This window comes from Chionomys nivalis, chromosome 22 (assembly GCF_950005125.1).
Source record: "Chionomys nivalis chromosome 22, mChiNiv1.1, whole genome shotgun sequence".
Taxonomy (NCBI): domain Eukaryota; kingdom Metazoa; phylum Chordata; class Mammalia; order Rodentia; family Cricetidae; genus Chionomys; species Chionomys nivalis.
Genome location: NC_080107.1, coordinates 54,338,236 through 54,351,536, shown reverse-complemented (window position 1 = coordinate 54,351,536; position 13,301 = coordinate 54,338,236). Strand labels below are relative to the sequence as shown.

Sequence of the window (13,301 nt, the reverse complement as noted above, 5' to 3'; positions counted from 1 at the left end):
CTTCCTCCCAGCATTCTGTTCTGTTTACTCCACCCACCTATGTTCTAACCTATGAGGGCCAAGCAGTTTCTTTATTTTTTAACCAATGACCTTCCTCCATCACTGGATGTGTGTATGCCTGCAGGCCAGAAGAGGGCACCAGACCTCATTACAGATGGTGTGAGCCACCATGTGGTTGGTGGGAATTGAACCCAGGACCTTTCGAAGAGCAGGCAATGCTCTTACCCCCTGAGCCATCTCTCCAGCCCCTCTTATTTGAGGTTCCTTCCAGATGACTTTAGCTTGTACCAAGTTGACAAAACTATTTAGCACAATTTGTCTTTGTTTAAAATATGGTTTGTTTTAAAGAACTTCAGATTTTTGACATCCAGTTTTAGCACTAAAGTTTATCTAACCTTATTAGAAGGAGAAATATGAGTTAAAGATAATTTAAGTTTATGTTCTTTTCATTATTTAATTTCATTCATTCATTCATTCATTTATCCTTTGAGATAAATGGTCCTCACTAGGATGCCAGGCTGGCTTACAACTCACAATGTAAACTGGGTGTGGTGGTGCATGCCAATTCCAGGATTTGGGAGGCAGAGGCAGGTGGGCCTCTGAGTTTAAGGCCAGCCTGACATCCTAATCTACAGAGAAAGTACCAGGGCAGCCTCCTAGGGACTGAGATGACAGGTGTGAGCCACCATACCTGGCTAGTTTGGTTTTAAAATATATATATTTTTTGAGTAATAGGAAGGACCCAGAAACAAACATCAAAACTTGGGTTTAGTTGCTGATATTTCACCAGTGTGGCCATTTGGAAGTTCCTTTACCTCTCCTGTCTGCAGTTGCCTTATTCGTGAAATGCAGTAGCCAGAATTAGATTCTGAAGTTATGGTTGCAAGATGACTGAGTTTTTTTCATATAGCTCATATCATAAAATGAGTGATCATAATTAATAATTGTATGTACAAGTCTCTTCTATGGTACCTCATAAAATTGGTAGAATCAAATTATGAGGAACATATATGATTTCTAATAATTTGTTAAGTGAAAAGCACAACAGTTGACTGTTTTTTCTTAAACTGCTGTCTCTGAACTTTTCACGTCATCTGGTGTCAAATTTTATTAAAAAAATAATATGTATTACATTGTAATACAAAACAGTTCAGGAAAATTTACCCCTGAGAAACTTTCAAAATGATTGGTTGGTTGTCTGGCTGGCTGGGTGCTCAGTTGCTTGGTTGACTGATTGATTGATTTGATCTCATTTAACCTTCTGAGCAACTCAGTTGAAATTGTGCCTTGGCCTCCCAAGACTAAGGCGTGATCTTAGCTCATAAGGTGTACAGTGGGAATTAAATGTAAAGGTCCTTGTTTGAGTAATGTAGTCATAGGTCAAGAAATGTAATTTGGCCCCCGGTATTTACTCTCCATCTGCTTCCTACAATGCATCCTTTGAGGCCATGGCCTGGAAGACACTCTGTATATACTGAGTCATGTTGTTCTGTGGCACTGAAAATTGAACCCAGGGCATATTAGGCAAGCACTCTACTGCTAAGCTGTATCTTACTCAGCCTGTTAGTGTTACAAGTTGCTGAAAGCGTATTTGTTTACATTTAACCATCCTTAGTAGACCACAGTAGGCTAAGGTTCATAAGGACAGTTGAAATTAAGGTCTGTCTGTAATGTTTAAATAAAAAATGCTGCAGGATCTTCGGTGGCTGCTGAAGCAAAAACACTGCAGGTCCTCTAGAGGTGCAGTGGGCAGCGGATCCCAAGAGCAGCCAGTCCTAGGGAAGGACTGGTGCAGGTCCCTGAGTGGAGGCAGTGGGCCATGTGGCAGCAGGCAGCGAGAGAGACAGATGGGCATGCCACGAGACCACGCTGCAGGTCTTCGAAGGTGGCTGTGGTGAGAGCTGCAGCTGCGTTCCTGCCACCCAGCTCCCGGCCGCCTGGCTAGCTTATGCCCCGAAATAACAACACACAAACTGTATTCTTTTAAACACTGCTTGGCCCTTTAGCTCTAGCCCTTACTGGCTAATTCTCATATCCCAATCAACCCATCTCTAATAATCTGTGTAGCACCAGTCTTACCGGGAAAGATTCAGCATGTCTGACCTGGCGGCTTGCTTCATCGCGTCTGCCCAAGAGAGGAGAGGAAATGGCATCTGAGCTCACTTCCTCTTCCTCCCAGCATTCTGTTCTGTTTACTCCACCCACCTATGTTCTAACCCTTGAGGCCAAGCAGTTTCTTTATTAATTAACCAATGACCTTCCTCCATCATGGCTTGTCCTGGGCAGGAAGGGAGAGACAGAGACATGAATAGACGTGCCATACAGAGTGAGGTTGGATATTTATTTAGTGGGTTATGGAAGGGAAGAGGGGGAAGGGGAGAAGAACACAGAGAGTGAGAGAAGTGGGGAGAGGAAGAAGCTGTTCTTTGAGAGGGAGACGGAAAAGAAAGGAACTCAGGCTGCAGGAAGGAAGATCTGCATGACTCAGCAGACGGGGGAGGGAGTGGGCAGGGCTTGTCTCTTAAAGAGACAGAACAGATCATTACATTCCCATCTCTTTTTTATAATAAAAAGGCAGGAGGTTAGGCACCTCAGATTAAAGGAATTGGGGCAGTGGATTATCAAGACTGCTTCCTGCTTTTTTGTGTACGTTGTATTTGAGGGAGGGAACCTGAGAAAGCTGGGTGCTGGTCACATCCTGGTGTAGCTGGTCTGTTTTTTCTTCCTGTCCAGTGTTTATGGGAATGTCTGGTGTCTCTTACTCCTGTTTAATGTATTGGCAGAACAGAGGACAAAGATAAGGGAAAAAAGAACATGTTTGTCATTTCTAAACTCTGCTGGAATTTTTTGTTTGTAATGAAAGTGTTGCAAAATATGGATTAACAAATGCAAAAATGTAGATATATTCCAAAGTAGTATTTATGTGATGAATACCTGCCAGTTTTCAACCTACTCATGTATTTTATCTACCAAGTTCTGTTGCCATTAAATTAGTATTTTAAAGCAATAAGATAGTTTAGAGCTGCTGCATAAAAGCTAATTGCCACTGCTGCATCACCTTTGAGATCAGTGCAGCTAGAGAGTATATGGGAGATTAGGCAATGGTTTTGGTAAAGAGGCATTTTAAGACTTTTAAACTTTATTAAGCTGGCATTTATTGGCTACCCATAATAATAACAGCAATAGTTTTTATTTCATAAGGTTATCAATACCTTAAGACAGTAATTTGTCATGGTTAGGCAATAAATAAATTGGTTACCCTTTTTTCCTTCTTGTTATTCATACTCAGTTCTATTTTCTTTTTTGCTACTACTTGTAAACCAGACAGAAAACAATCAAAAATCTGAGACTTTAAAAGAATTGTTAAGGTGTCTGTCAAGAAAACTGACATTAATGAAATGTATTGGTCTTGCAGTGCTGTTCCCAAAGACAAGGACAGGCAATGCTTTAAACTTCGACAGGGAATTGATAAGAAGATCGTCATCTGTGTGCAGCAAACAGCTAACAAAGAACTTGCCATTGAAAGGTAAACATTTCTCTATGTTTATCTTAAATATGAGTTTTGGGTTTTATCTGTCTAGTAGAATAGTCATGCACTGTATTAAAAACTCACTCTCAAAATATTTTCACTCCTTGGTAATACTTTTCTGTTGTTTGGTTTTTTGTTTTTTTCAAGAGAGGGTTTCTCTGTGTAGCTCTGGCTGTCCTGTAACTAGCTCTGTAGACCAGGCTGGCCTCGAACTCAGAGATCCACCTGCCTCTGCCTCCTGAGTGCTGAATTTAAAGGTGTGTGCCATCCTACCTGGCTCTTGGTAATTCTTTTTTATTTACTCTAATGTTTCATTACTCTGAAATCACTCATAAATCTTCAGTTAATAGTGCTAATCTCCAGTATGTGGTGATTGTTATGGTAAAAATACAGTGCTTCAGGTCCCTGAGTGGCAGCAGTGGCCAACTTAGGCAGGTCAGCTGGTTACACGAGGAGCGGCTGGTGAGAGACAGAAACAGGGCGCGCCATGCAGCGTGGGGTTAGATATTTATTTAGTGGGTTATGAAAAGGAGAAGGGGAAGAGTAGAGAGAGGGAGAGGAGGGGAGGCAAGTAGAGGAGAAGAGAAGCTACCTCTTCAGGAGAGAGAGGGAAAGGAAGGAGCTCAGGCTGAAAGTGGAAGGAAGATCCCCTTACCTTGGTGGACAGGGGAGGGAATGGGTGGCACTTGTCTCTTATAGGGACAGGACAGACCATTACGGTAGTAAAAGACAAAGTTTGCTTAACGCAGGTAAAGATTATGATTGTGACAATACTGATTTATTAGAATGCTCCTTTTCCACACATAAGAAAATTAATTGTTTTTTTTTTTTCCAGGTGCTTTGGTCTTCTCCTTAGCCCAGGAAAAGATGTCCGAAATAGTGATATGCATTTGTTGGACCTGGTAAGGTTCTTTTGGTTGTGGTTGGTTCTTATTAGAAGATTATAAACTATTTCTATTTCATTAATATATTGCTTTACTTTATCACACTGGACTCAAAACTTATTTATATAAGTGTTCATTTAGGCTACAAAGCAATACACAAGGATAAGGGAATTTCCTCTCCTCCCTCCTCCAAGGATTTACAAGTCTGACCTTGTAAATCAGCATTAATGTCTTTTGCTTTGTTTTGTCTTTTGTTTCCCCCCCTACCCCCAGACAGGGTTTCTCTGTAGCTTTTTAGCCAGTCTTGGAACTCCCTCTGTTCGAGGCTGGCCTCGAACTCACAGAGACCTCCTGCCTCTGCCTCCCAAGTGCTGGGATTAAAGCTGTGCGCCATGACCGCCGAACCAGCCTTGGTGTTTGGACCTAGGTAGTACTGATAATAATTTTTGTGTACTTATCAGGTAGGATTGATGTGAGAATCAAGCTGCTGTGTATTTTATTCACAAGCAGAAGTAGTTGTGCATGGTGGCATTCGCCTGTAACTTCAACACTTGGGAGGTTGAGGCAGTGAGTCACACAGTCAGACCTTATCTCAAAAAAAAAAAAAACAAGTTCAAAACAGAAAACTGAAACAAAATTCCATGTAAGTAGTAGGAGGTATTAAGGTTATTGCTGTTATATGAAAATCATTTGAAAACTCAAAGTTACATGGTGATCATTCTCTTGACAGAAAATTCAACATAGGACTTTGAGAGGTAAATTACCTTGATTTTTTTTTTTTCCATTTGATGTGATTTATATACATTTACCTTATATAACTTTAGGAACAGTTATAAAAATAATTGACGTGTTTTAATCTTAACTGTAACCATTCAGTGTACTTCTGCCTTTAAATAAATCTCTGATTCTTGAGCAGCTTTACACAAGGCTGTATCAGTGCCTTCTCTGTTTCACAATACTGTTCAATAGAAGGCCATTTTATTGTCTTTTGAGTTTTGATGGATGATGGATGCCACAAGAAAAACTGCCTGCCCTATGGATTGTGTAGGAATTGTATATGGTGCCTTTGATACTGGGAATTCAATAAATCTAATTGAATATATTCAAAGTGGCTTTGCTTGTTTGGTTATAGATATTGTATATCCCAGGAGGAAGAAATGACATGGAAAGAACTGACTATCAAACACTATAAATTATGTCACCTTAAAGTTAGAATTGTTAGTATAGGAGTCCAGAAACTAGACTTGAATCATTTCTTCCACTAACCAAATTTTGTACTTAAACTGCTAATATGAAAATTAGATTTATTTATTTCAGATCATCAAGATAAAAATGAATATAAGGTTTTAGAGAGCCATTCAGATTTCATTAATGGTTTGCTGTTTCATCCCAGAGAAGGCCAGCCAATTGCAAGAGTGAGTAATTACTGGACCTGCAGTGATAAACTTGGAAGGAAGGCAAACAACTCATTTTCCCCCTTCTGGAATGAGTGTGCTAGCATCCTGAGAAAGCTTTTAAGTTGATGGTCACAGAGGCAAATAGAAGAGTCTAGTTTTATGCTTTTGTGGCATAATTGTCCTTTGAGTCAGAACAGTCATGCTTCATAAATACCTTCAAAATTGTAGCTTTTATAGGAAGTGATTGGTTAATTTGGGATATATCTTGACCCGTTAGCCTTTTCACATGGATTTAGGCTATGTAGTCAGGTCATCTGCAATTAATAAAAGTTATTTTGCAACCACTGGTTATTTTGATACATGACAAATCAGTTTCAAATTACTCCATCTTTATTGGTTTTGAGATACTGGATCTCCCTCTTGCCTAGCATAGCACTCTCTCACAGTGTGGAATGTGGGAAAGACCATGAGCAGTTATTGTTCTGGGTAACTTGAAATGTACAATCTTTGCAGTACTTTAGATTCCTGGATGGTTTTAGTATATATTTTGGAGACTTCCACACTGTATATCAAATATATGTAAATTCTTAAAAATTACTACAATCCCTATCAAAATTATGTAGTTTGAATTCCTGTTTTTAAAAGCCTCAAAATGAAGATAAGCCCACTTTTTCGTTAAGGTTTACTTTTACTCTTTTCTTTAGGAGTCTATGGGCAAAAGTTCAGATGGAAAGTCATACGTTATTACTGGAAGCTGGAATCCAAAATCCCCACATTTTCAAGCTGTGAATGAAGAGACTCCTAAAGGTGGTGCAGAGTTTTAAGACTTACTTATTCTTATTTTACATGGATGAGTATTTTGGCCACGTGTTTATCTATGAAACTCATTCATACCTGATGCTTAAAGAGGTTAGAGAAGATGTCAAATCTATTGAAACTAGGTACAGATAATTATAGACTGCTGTCTGGATGGTGGGAAGTAAACCTGACTTCTCCAAAAGAGAAGCAAGTACTCTTAACCATTGAGCCTTCAGTATCAGCCCATGGGTGAAACTGATTTTTTGTTTGTTTGGGTTTTTGAATTTTTAAGATGTGGACTCTGTGTAGCCTTGGCTGTTGTGAAACTCACTATGTAGACCGTGTTTACCTCAAAGTCACTGAGGTCCTCTTGCTTTGCCTCCCAAGTGCTGGGATTAATGGTGTGTGCCGTCACCCCTGGTCTGATGATAGAAAATTTTAACATACACAGTTTTAGGAAACTTTGGCGAAACAATTTTAATAATTCTGAAGTCTTTTTCTAAATTTAACCTAAAAACAATATCACTTTTGGTTATTTGTTTTTCTTTCCTTCCTTTCTCTTTCTTTTTCCTTCCCTTTTTTCATTACACTTACGTAGGTGAGCTGGGTAGTGGTGGCACATGCCTTTAATCTCAGCACTTTAAAGGTAGCAGCAGGCAGATTGCTGTAAGTTTGAGTAATACTCCATTGTGTGAATATACCAGTTTCCTTATTCATTCTTTGGTTGAGGGGCGTCTGGGTTATGTCCAGGTTCTGGTTATTGTAAATAATGTTACTATGAACATAGCTGAGCACATGTCCTTGTGGTATGATTGAGCATCCTTTGGGTATATCCCCCAGATTGGTATAGCTGAGTCTTGAGGTTGATTGAGTCCCAATTTTCTGAGAAACGGCCATATTGATTTCCAAAGTGACTGTACAAGTTTGCACTCTTACCAGCAGTGGAGGAGTGTTCCTGTTACTCCACATCCTCTGCAGCATAAGCTGTCATTAATATTTTTACCTCAGCCATTCTGACAGGTATAAGATGGTATCTTACAGTAGTTTTGATTTTATTTCCCTGATGACTAAGAATGTTGAACAATTCTTTAAGTGTATTTCAGCCATTTGAAATCCTTCTGTTGAGAGTTCTTTGTTTAGATCTGGGTTTCATTTTTAAATTGGATTATTTGGTATTTTGATGTCTAGTTTCTTGAGTTTTTTAGATATTTTGGAGATCAGCCCTCTGTCAAATGTGAGGTTGATGAAGATCTTTTCCCATTCTGTATGATGCTGTTTTGTCTTATTGACAGTGGCCTTTGCCTTACAGAAGCTGTTCAGTTTCAGGAGGTCCTGTTTATTAATTGTTGTTCTCAGTGTCTGTGCTACTGGTGTTATATTCAGGAAGTGGTCTCCTGTGCCAATGTATTTAAGACTGTTCACCATTTTCTCTTCTTTCAGCTTCAGTGTAACTGGATTTATGTTGAAGTCTTTGATTGACTTGGACATGAGTTTTGTACAGGACGACAGATATCAATCTATTCGTCTTTTTCTTTATGTCAACATCCATTTATACCAGCACCATTTGTTGAAGATGCTTTCTTTTCTCCATTCTACAATTTTGGCATCTTTTTAAAAAATCATGTGTTCATAGGTGTGTCAATTTATGTCAGGGTCTTCGATTCGATTCCATTAATCTGAGTGTCTGTTTTTACGCTGATACCAAAATGTTTTTAATTATTGTAACTCTATAGTAGAACTTGAAGTCAGGGATGGTGATAGCTCCAGAAGTTTCTTTATTGTACTGTATTGTTTTAGCTATCCTGGGTTTTTTGTGTAATAGCCTTGCCTGTCTGGAACTCAATTTGTAGATCAGGCTAGCCTAAAACTCAAATAGATCTGCCTGCCTATGCCTCCTGAGTTCTGGGTTTAAAGGTGCATGCTACCACTGCCTGGTTAAAAAGCCAGTACTAACAAAATTGACAACTTGAGAATCTACAGGGTTTGTGCAGACACTTAAGAGATGTGTAGCCCTTTGTAGGCGTGCTCTGACTGTGTGTTTCTTTCTGCCGGACTCTTGTCGGCACCCAATTCTACTTCTGGAATCCTGCCCAGGATCAGAGTTCTCAGTGTGAAAAAAGATTTCAGCTGCTTTTCTAATATTTTATTTTCCATGTCTGCTTACAGAATTTTCATAGTTAAGGTATCTTGAATACTTGACAATTAAAATCAATTACTTCTCCAGTGATTACATGAACAAATGTATTTCCATATTTTTCTCTTTCCGGTTTCTCTCCCTGTCTAGACAAAGTGTTGTTCATGACAACAGCTGTGGATTTGGTGATAACAGAAGTACAGGAACCCGTTCGTTTTCTCTTGGAGACGAAAGTTCGAGTTTGTTCGCCTAATGAAAGGTTGTTCTGGCCCTTCAGCAAACGCAGCACTACTGAAAACTTCTTTCTGAAACTGAAGCAGGTACTTTGTCCCCCAGGGGGATAAAAAAGTAGGATCAAACCTCAGGCTGATCAATCATTAATTATTAGATCTTTCAAAGAGTCATATGCCTTTTAAATGTATTAAAAAGGAAAATAATTTAATAATGTTACTCACCTGTTGTAATCCAATACTTTTTTCCTTTCCTGAAGATCCAGGGTTCCATTTATCCTCATCCAAAGGAATTCAGAATTTCCTGCATGCATATTTTCCTCCTGTCTTTATTCCACCTCTTTCAGCATCGTGTTTTCACTGGATGTAAGGTTCTTCTCATCTTCCTCAGCTCCACTGCTGTGTCTGATGAAGGATTTTTTTTTTTTTTTTAGTTCTCTGCTTACATTTTTCATTTCTGGAATGTCCAGCTGATTCTTATGGTGTGTTTTTCTTTTGTTTTATTTGTTTTTAATTTCTTCTGAGAGTTTGTTCTCTTTTGAGCAGATTTTCTTTGACACACTTGAGCATTATGTGCTACAACTCCTTCAGAAATCACTGAATGACCCTGAAGGGATGATGAGTAACATCTCCCTTTGTTTGTCTGTATCATAGTCATGTTAATTATTTAACAGTGCTGCTATGTATTTAACAGATTCTATTGTGTGTTTCTGAAAAAGGTCATTTTCCTTCTTACTTTTTTCTTAGATGGTAGTAAACTGTGACAGGAGTCAGTTACTTATCTTACCTGTGATGGCAGTGACTGAAATATGGTGTGTTCTTTAGCCTTCCTTGGCTCTCAGTTTTCCCCCACATACTAGTCCTTATTTTTTTTAATTAATATTTATTGAGCTCTACATTTTTCTCTGCTCCTCTCCCTGCCTCTCCCCTCCCCCAAGGTCTCCATGCTCCCAATTTACTCAGGAGATCTTGTCTTTTTCTACTTCAAATGTAGATTAGATCTATGTATGTCTCTCTTAGTGTCCTCATTGTTGTCAACTTTCTCTGGGATTGTGGTTTGTAGGCTGGCTTTCTTTGCTTTATGTTTAAAAACCACCTATGAGTGAGTACATGTGATAATTATCTTTCTGTGTCTGGGTTACCTCGCTCAAAATAATGTTTTCTAGCTCCATCTATTTTCCTGCAAAATTCAAGCTATTGTTATTTTTTTCTGCTGTGTAGTACTCCATTGTGTAAATGTACCACATTTTCCTTATCCATTCTTTGATCGAGGGGCATTTAGGTTGTTTCTAGGTTCTGGCTATGACAAACAAAGCTGCTATGAACATAGTTGAGCACATGTCCTTGTGGCACAATTGAGCATCAATGTTCATGAGTGAGATTGGCCTGTAATTAATTCTCTTTCTTAATAATGTCTTTCTTTGGTTTGGGTGTCAAGGTAATTATAGCCTCATAAAAAGAGTTTGGCAGTGATCCTTCTGTTTCTATTGTTTCAATTTGAGGAGTATTGGTATTAGTTCTTTGAAAGTCTTGTAGAATTCTGAGCTGAAACCATCTGGTCCTGGTCTTTTTTTGGTTGGGAGACTTTTGATGACTGTTTCTATTTCTTCAGCAGTTATAGGTCTGTTTAATTTGCTTATCTGGTCTTGATTTAATTTTGGTAAGTGATATTTATCCAGAAAGTTATCCATTTCTTTTAAGTTTTTGAATTTTGTGGAGTACAGATTTTCAAAATATGATCTGATGATCCTTAGTATTTCCTCCGTGTCTATTGCTATGTCCCCCTTTTTATTTCTGATTGTGTTAATTTGTATATTCTCTCTCTGCCTCTTGGTCAGTTTGGATAAAGGTTTGTCTATTTTGTTGACTTTTTTTAAAAATTAATTAATTATTTCTTTCCATTAAAAAATTTACACTTCCTCCCCTCCTCTTTTCCTCTGATAGGTGTGGTTGGGGCTGTCTGAGATTCTGTTGAATAATCTTCTAGGTGTCAGTGAATCCAAAGCTCAGATGGTTGTTCCTCGTGGTACAGTCATTGTCACAGTTCTAGTTACCCAGTTGGTTACTCCTGTTTCTGTAGATAGCTCTGTGCTATCTTGGAGTTTGCTGTCTCAGGCCTATTTTGGCCTAGGTTGCTGGCTTTGATCTGTTTCTATAAATCCTGGTCTGGAACCTGTCCTGCAGAAGTCCCTGGCTTGGAGTTGGACCTCTTCTGGTGGAGATTGCTGACTCTGGGTCTGGTAGCTGGCTCAATCCTGATCCGCCAGCATTCTGGGACTGGGTTGACTCCCAGGACTGGATTTGCCCAGTCTGGCAAGGGTCCTGGCTTAAGTGAACTCCCTTGAAGGTCCCAGATTCGTGTCCAGACCCTCAGCCGTCTCTAGCTCTGGCTCACTCTTTCAGTGGTCTCAGCCAGCCAGCTGGGTTGCTCCTTGTTTCTGCTCCCAGTGGAGCTCGTTTCCCTGGTCCTTATTTTTAATCTCTTCATGGCTGCCTCTGCAATTGCTGCCATCTCCTTGTTCCCTCCCTCTCCTTCATCATCCTTTTCTTCCTTCTTCATTTATTCTTGTTGAGCCAATATTCTGCCATTGACCTACACCGTCAGTCTTTGTCTTCACTCTAATTTTCCTGTGTGGCCAAATTTCTTGAAGGAAGTCACAGTCCCTGTTGACCTAAATTGCTAATCTGAGTTCTCAGCTCCTTCTACCTTTCTGTGGCATTTCTTCCTTAAATACTTACTCCTCACTTTATTTCTAGGATGTCTCATACTTAACTCCACTCTCGAATGCTCCACCTATCTGCCTTTAGTGTTGCAGTTTATGGCCATTACCTAGTAATTTCTTAGTCCAAGAAATGTACTTTTTTATTCCTTGTGCTCCATATCCACTGTTGGAGGAAATCCTGTTTACTTTCTGACATATCGTATATCTGCCTACTTTTCTGCACCTGAATTATGTTAACCCTCATTCACTTGCCATATCATACCTTCTTTAGGTCAGATCTTTTTTTTTCTATTATAAACTCTTTATCCTAATTTTTTAAAACTTTATTTGATGCACATTGGTATGAAGGTGTCAGATTCCCTGGAACTGAGTTACAGAGAGTTGTGAGCTGCCGTATAGGTCCTGGGTATTGAACCTATGTTCTCTGGAAGAACAATCATTACTCTAAACCACTGGGCCATCTCTCCATTTCAATCCTTATTTTTTAAGAGCTAGAAATCATTCTTTCTTTTTCTTTTCTTTTCTCTTTGCTTCTTTTTTTTTTTTTTTGCCAAAATTATTATCAGACTGTAATCAGTGAGCTGCCTTCTAGGTCCCAGTAGATATGTCTTTCTCTTCCTTTCCTGGTGCACACTGCTCTAGACACATTCTTTTTATTTTTTGTTTTCTGAGTCAGGATTTCTCTATGTAACAGTCCTGGAACTCATTCTGTAGATCAGGCTGACCTTGAACTCTGCTTTTCTCTGTCTCCCAAGTTCTGGAATTAAAGACCTGTACACCACCACCAATGCCTGGCTTCTAGGCACATTCTTAAGGACTCAGTTATCAGCTGTTCCTTATCAACTACACCTTGGAGTATTTTCCCCTGGCTTCTATTGGCTAATGCTCATCTCTTCCTCATCTGTGAGTTTTCATTCAGATTTACTCAAATGCTCACCATGAGTACCCATTTAGTTTGCCTGTTCTTATGCTGGTACTGCCAATGTTCTCCAAGATAGGGCAACATAGTGTGTATGTGTGTGTGTGAATGATATAACATGTATAACTAGCTTTCATCTTTATTTTATACTATGTACAATTAATATATTTTTTATTTTTCTTAGCCATTTTATAATCCTTGCTAATCATTGAATACTGATTCATTGATAAATCCTAAGGCTTTAGTGTAATGGTAAAAATAAAATGGCGCCGTTCACCAAGGGGTGGCAGTGGGCCACAACAGGCAGCAGGTCCCAGACAGGGAGCCACACAGCGGGTGAGAGACATCCGCATGTCAGCAGGGCCCACAATGAGCCACTGAGGGTGAGAGACAAAGATGAATAGGCATGCCATACAGAGAGAAACTGGGTATTTATTTAGTGGGTTATGGAGGGGATAGAGAAAGGGAAAAAAGGGGAAGGGCAAAGAGAGAGGAAAAAAAACCAGAAATGGCAGGGGGGATAGAAGCTACCCCTTCAGGAGAAAGACTGAAAAGAGAGAAAGAGCTTAGGCTAGAAGAGGAAGGAAGATCCGCTTGTCTTGGCAGACATAGGAGGGAGTGGGCTTGTTTCTTAAAGGGACAGGACAGACCATTACATTCTCATCTCTTTTTTATGATTAAAAAGGC

The 13,301-nt window shown here is 39.3% G+C and overlaps 1 protein-coding gene and 1 pseudogene across 6 annotated transcripts in view; both read left to right on the top strand.

Annotated features, from left to right (window-relative positions):
* Rabgap1 (RAB GTPase activating protein 1) overlaps positions 1 to 13,301 on the top strand; it is a 160,115-nt gene that overhangs the window by 41,702 nt on the left and 105,112 nt on the right. For all 6 annotated transcript variants that reach the window (XM_057755734.1, XM_057755729.1, XM_057755731.1 and 3 more), the window contains 4 exons: positions 3,416 to 3,526; positions 4,365 to 4,431; positions 6,515 to 6,617; positions 8,893 to 9,062. In XM_057755734.1, coding sequence (XP_057611717.1) covers positions 3,416 to 3,526; positions 4,365 to 4,431; positions 6,515 to 6,617; positions 8,893 to 9,062 — 451 coding nt within the window. The remainder of the gene's footprint in view (positions 1 to 3,415; positions 3,527 to 4,364; positions 4,432 to 6,514; positions 6,618 to 8,892; positions 9,063 to 13,301) is intronic.
* LOC130864784 (nucleoporin Nup37-like) lies at positions 4,806 to 6,174 on the top strand (annotated as a pseudogene).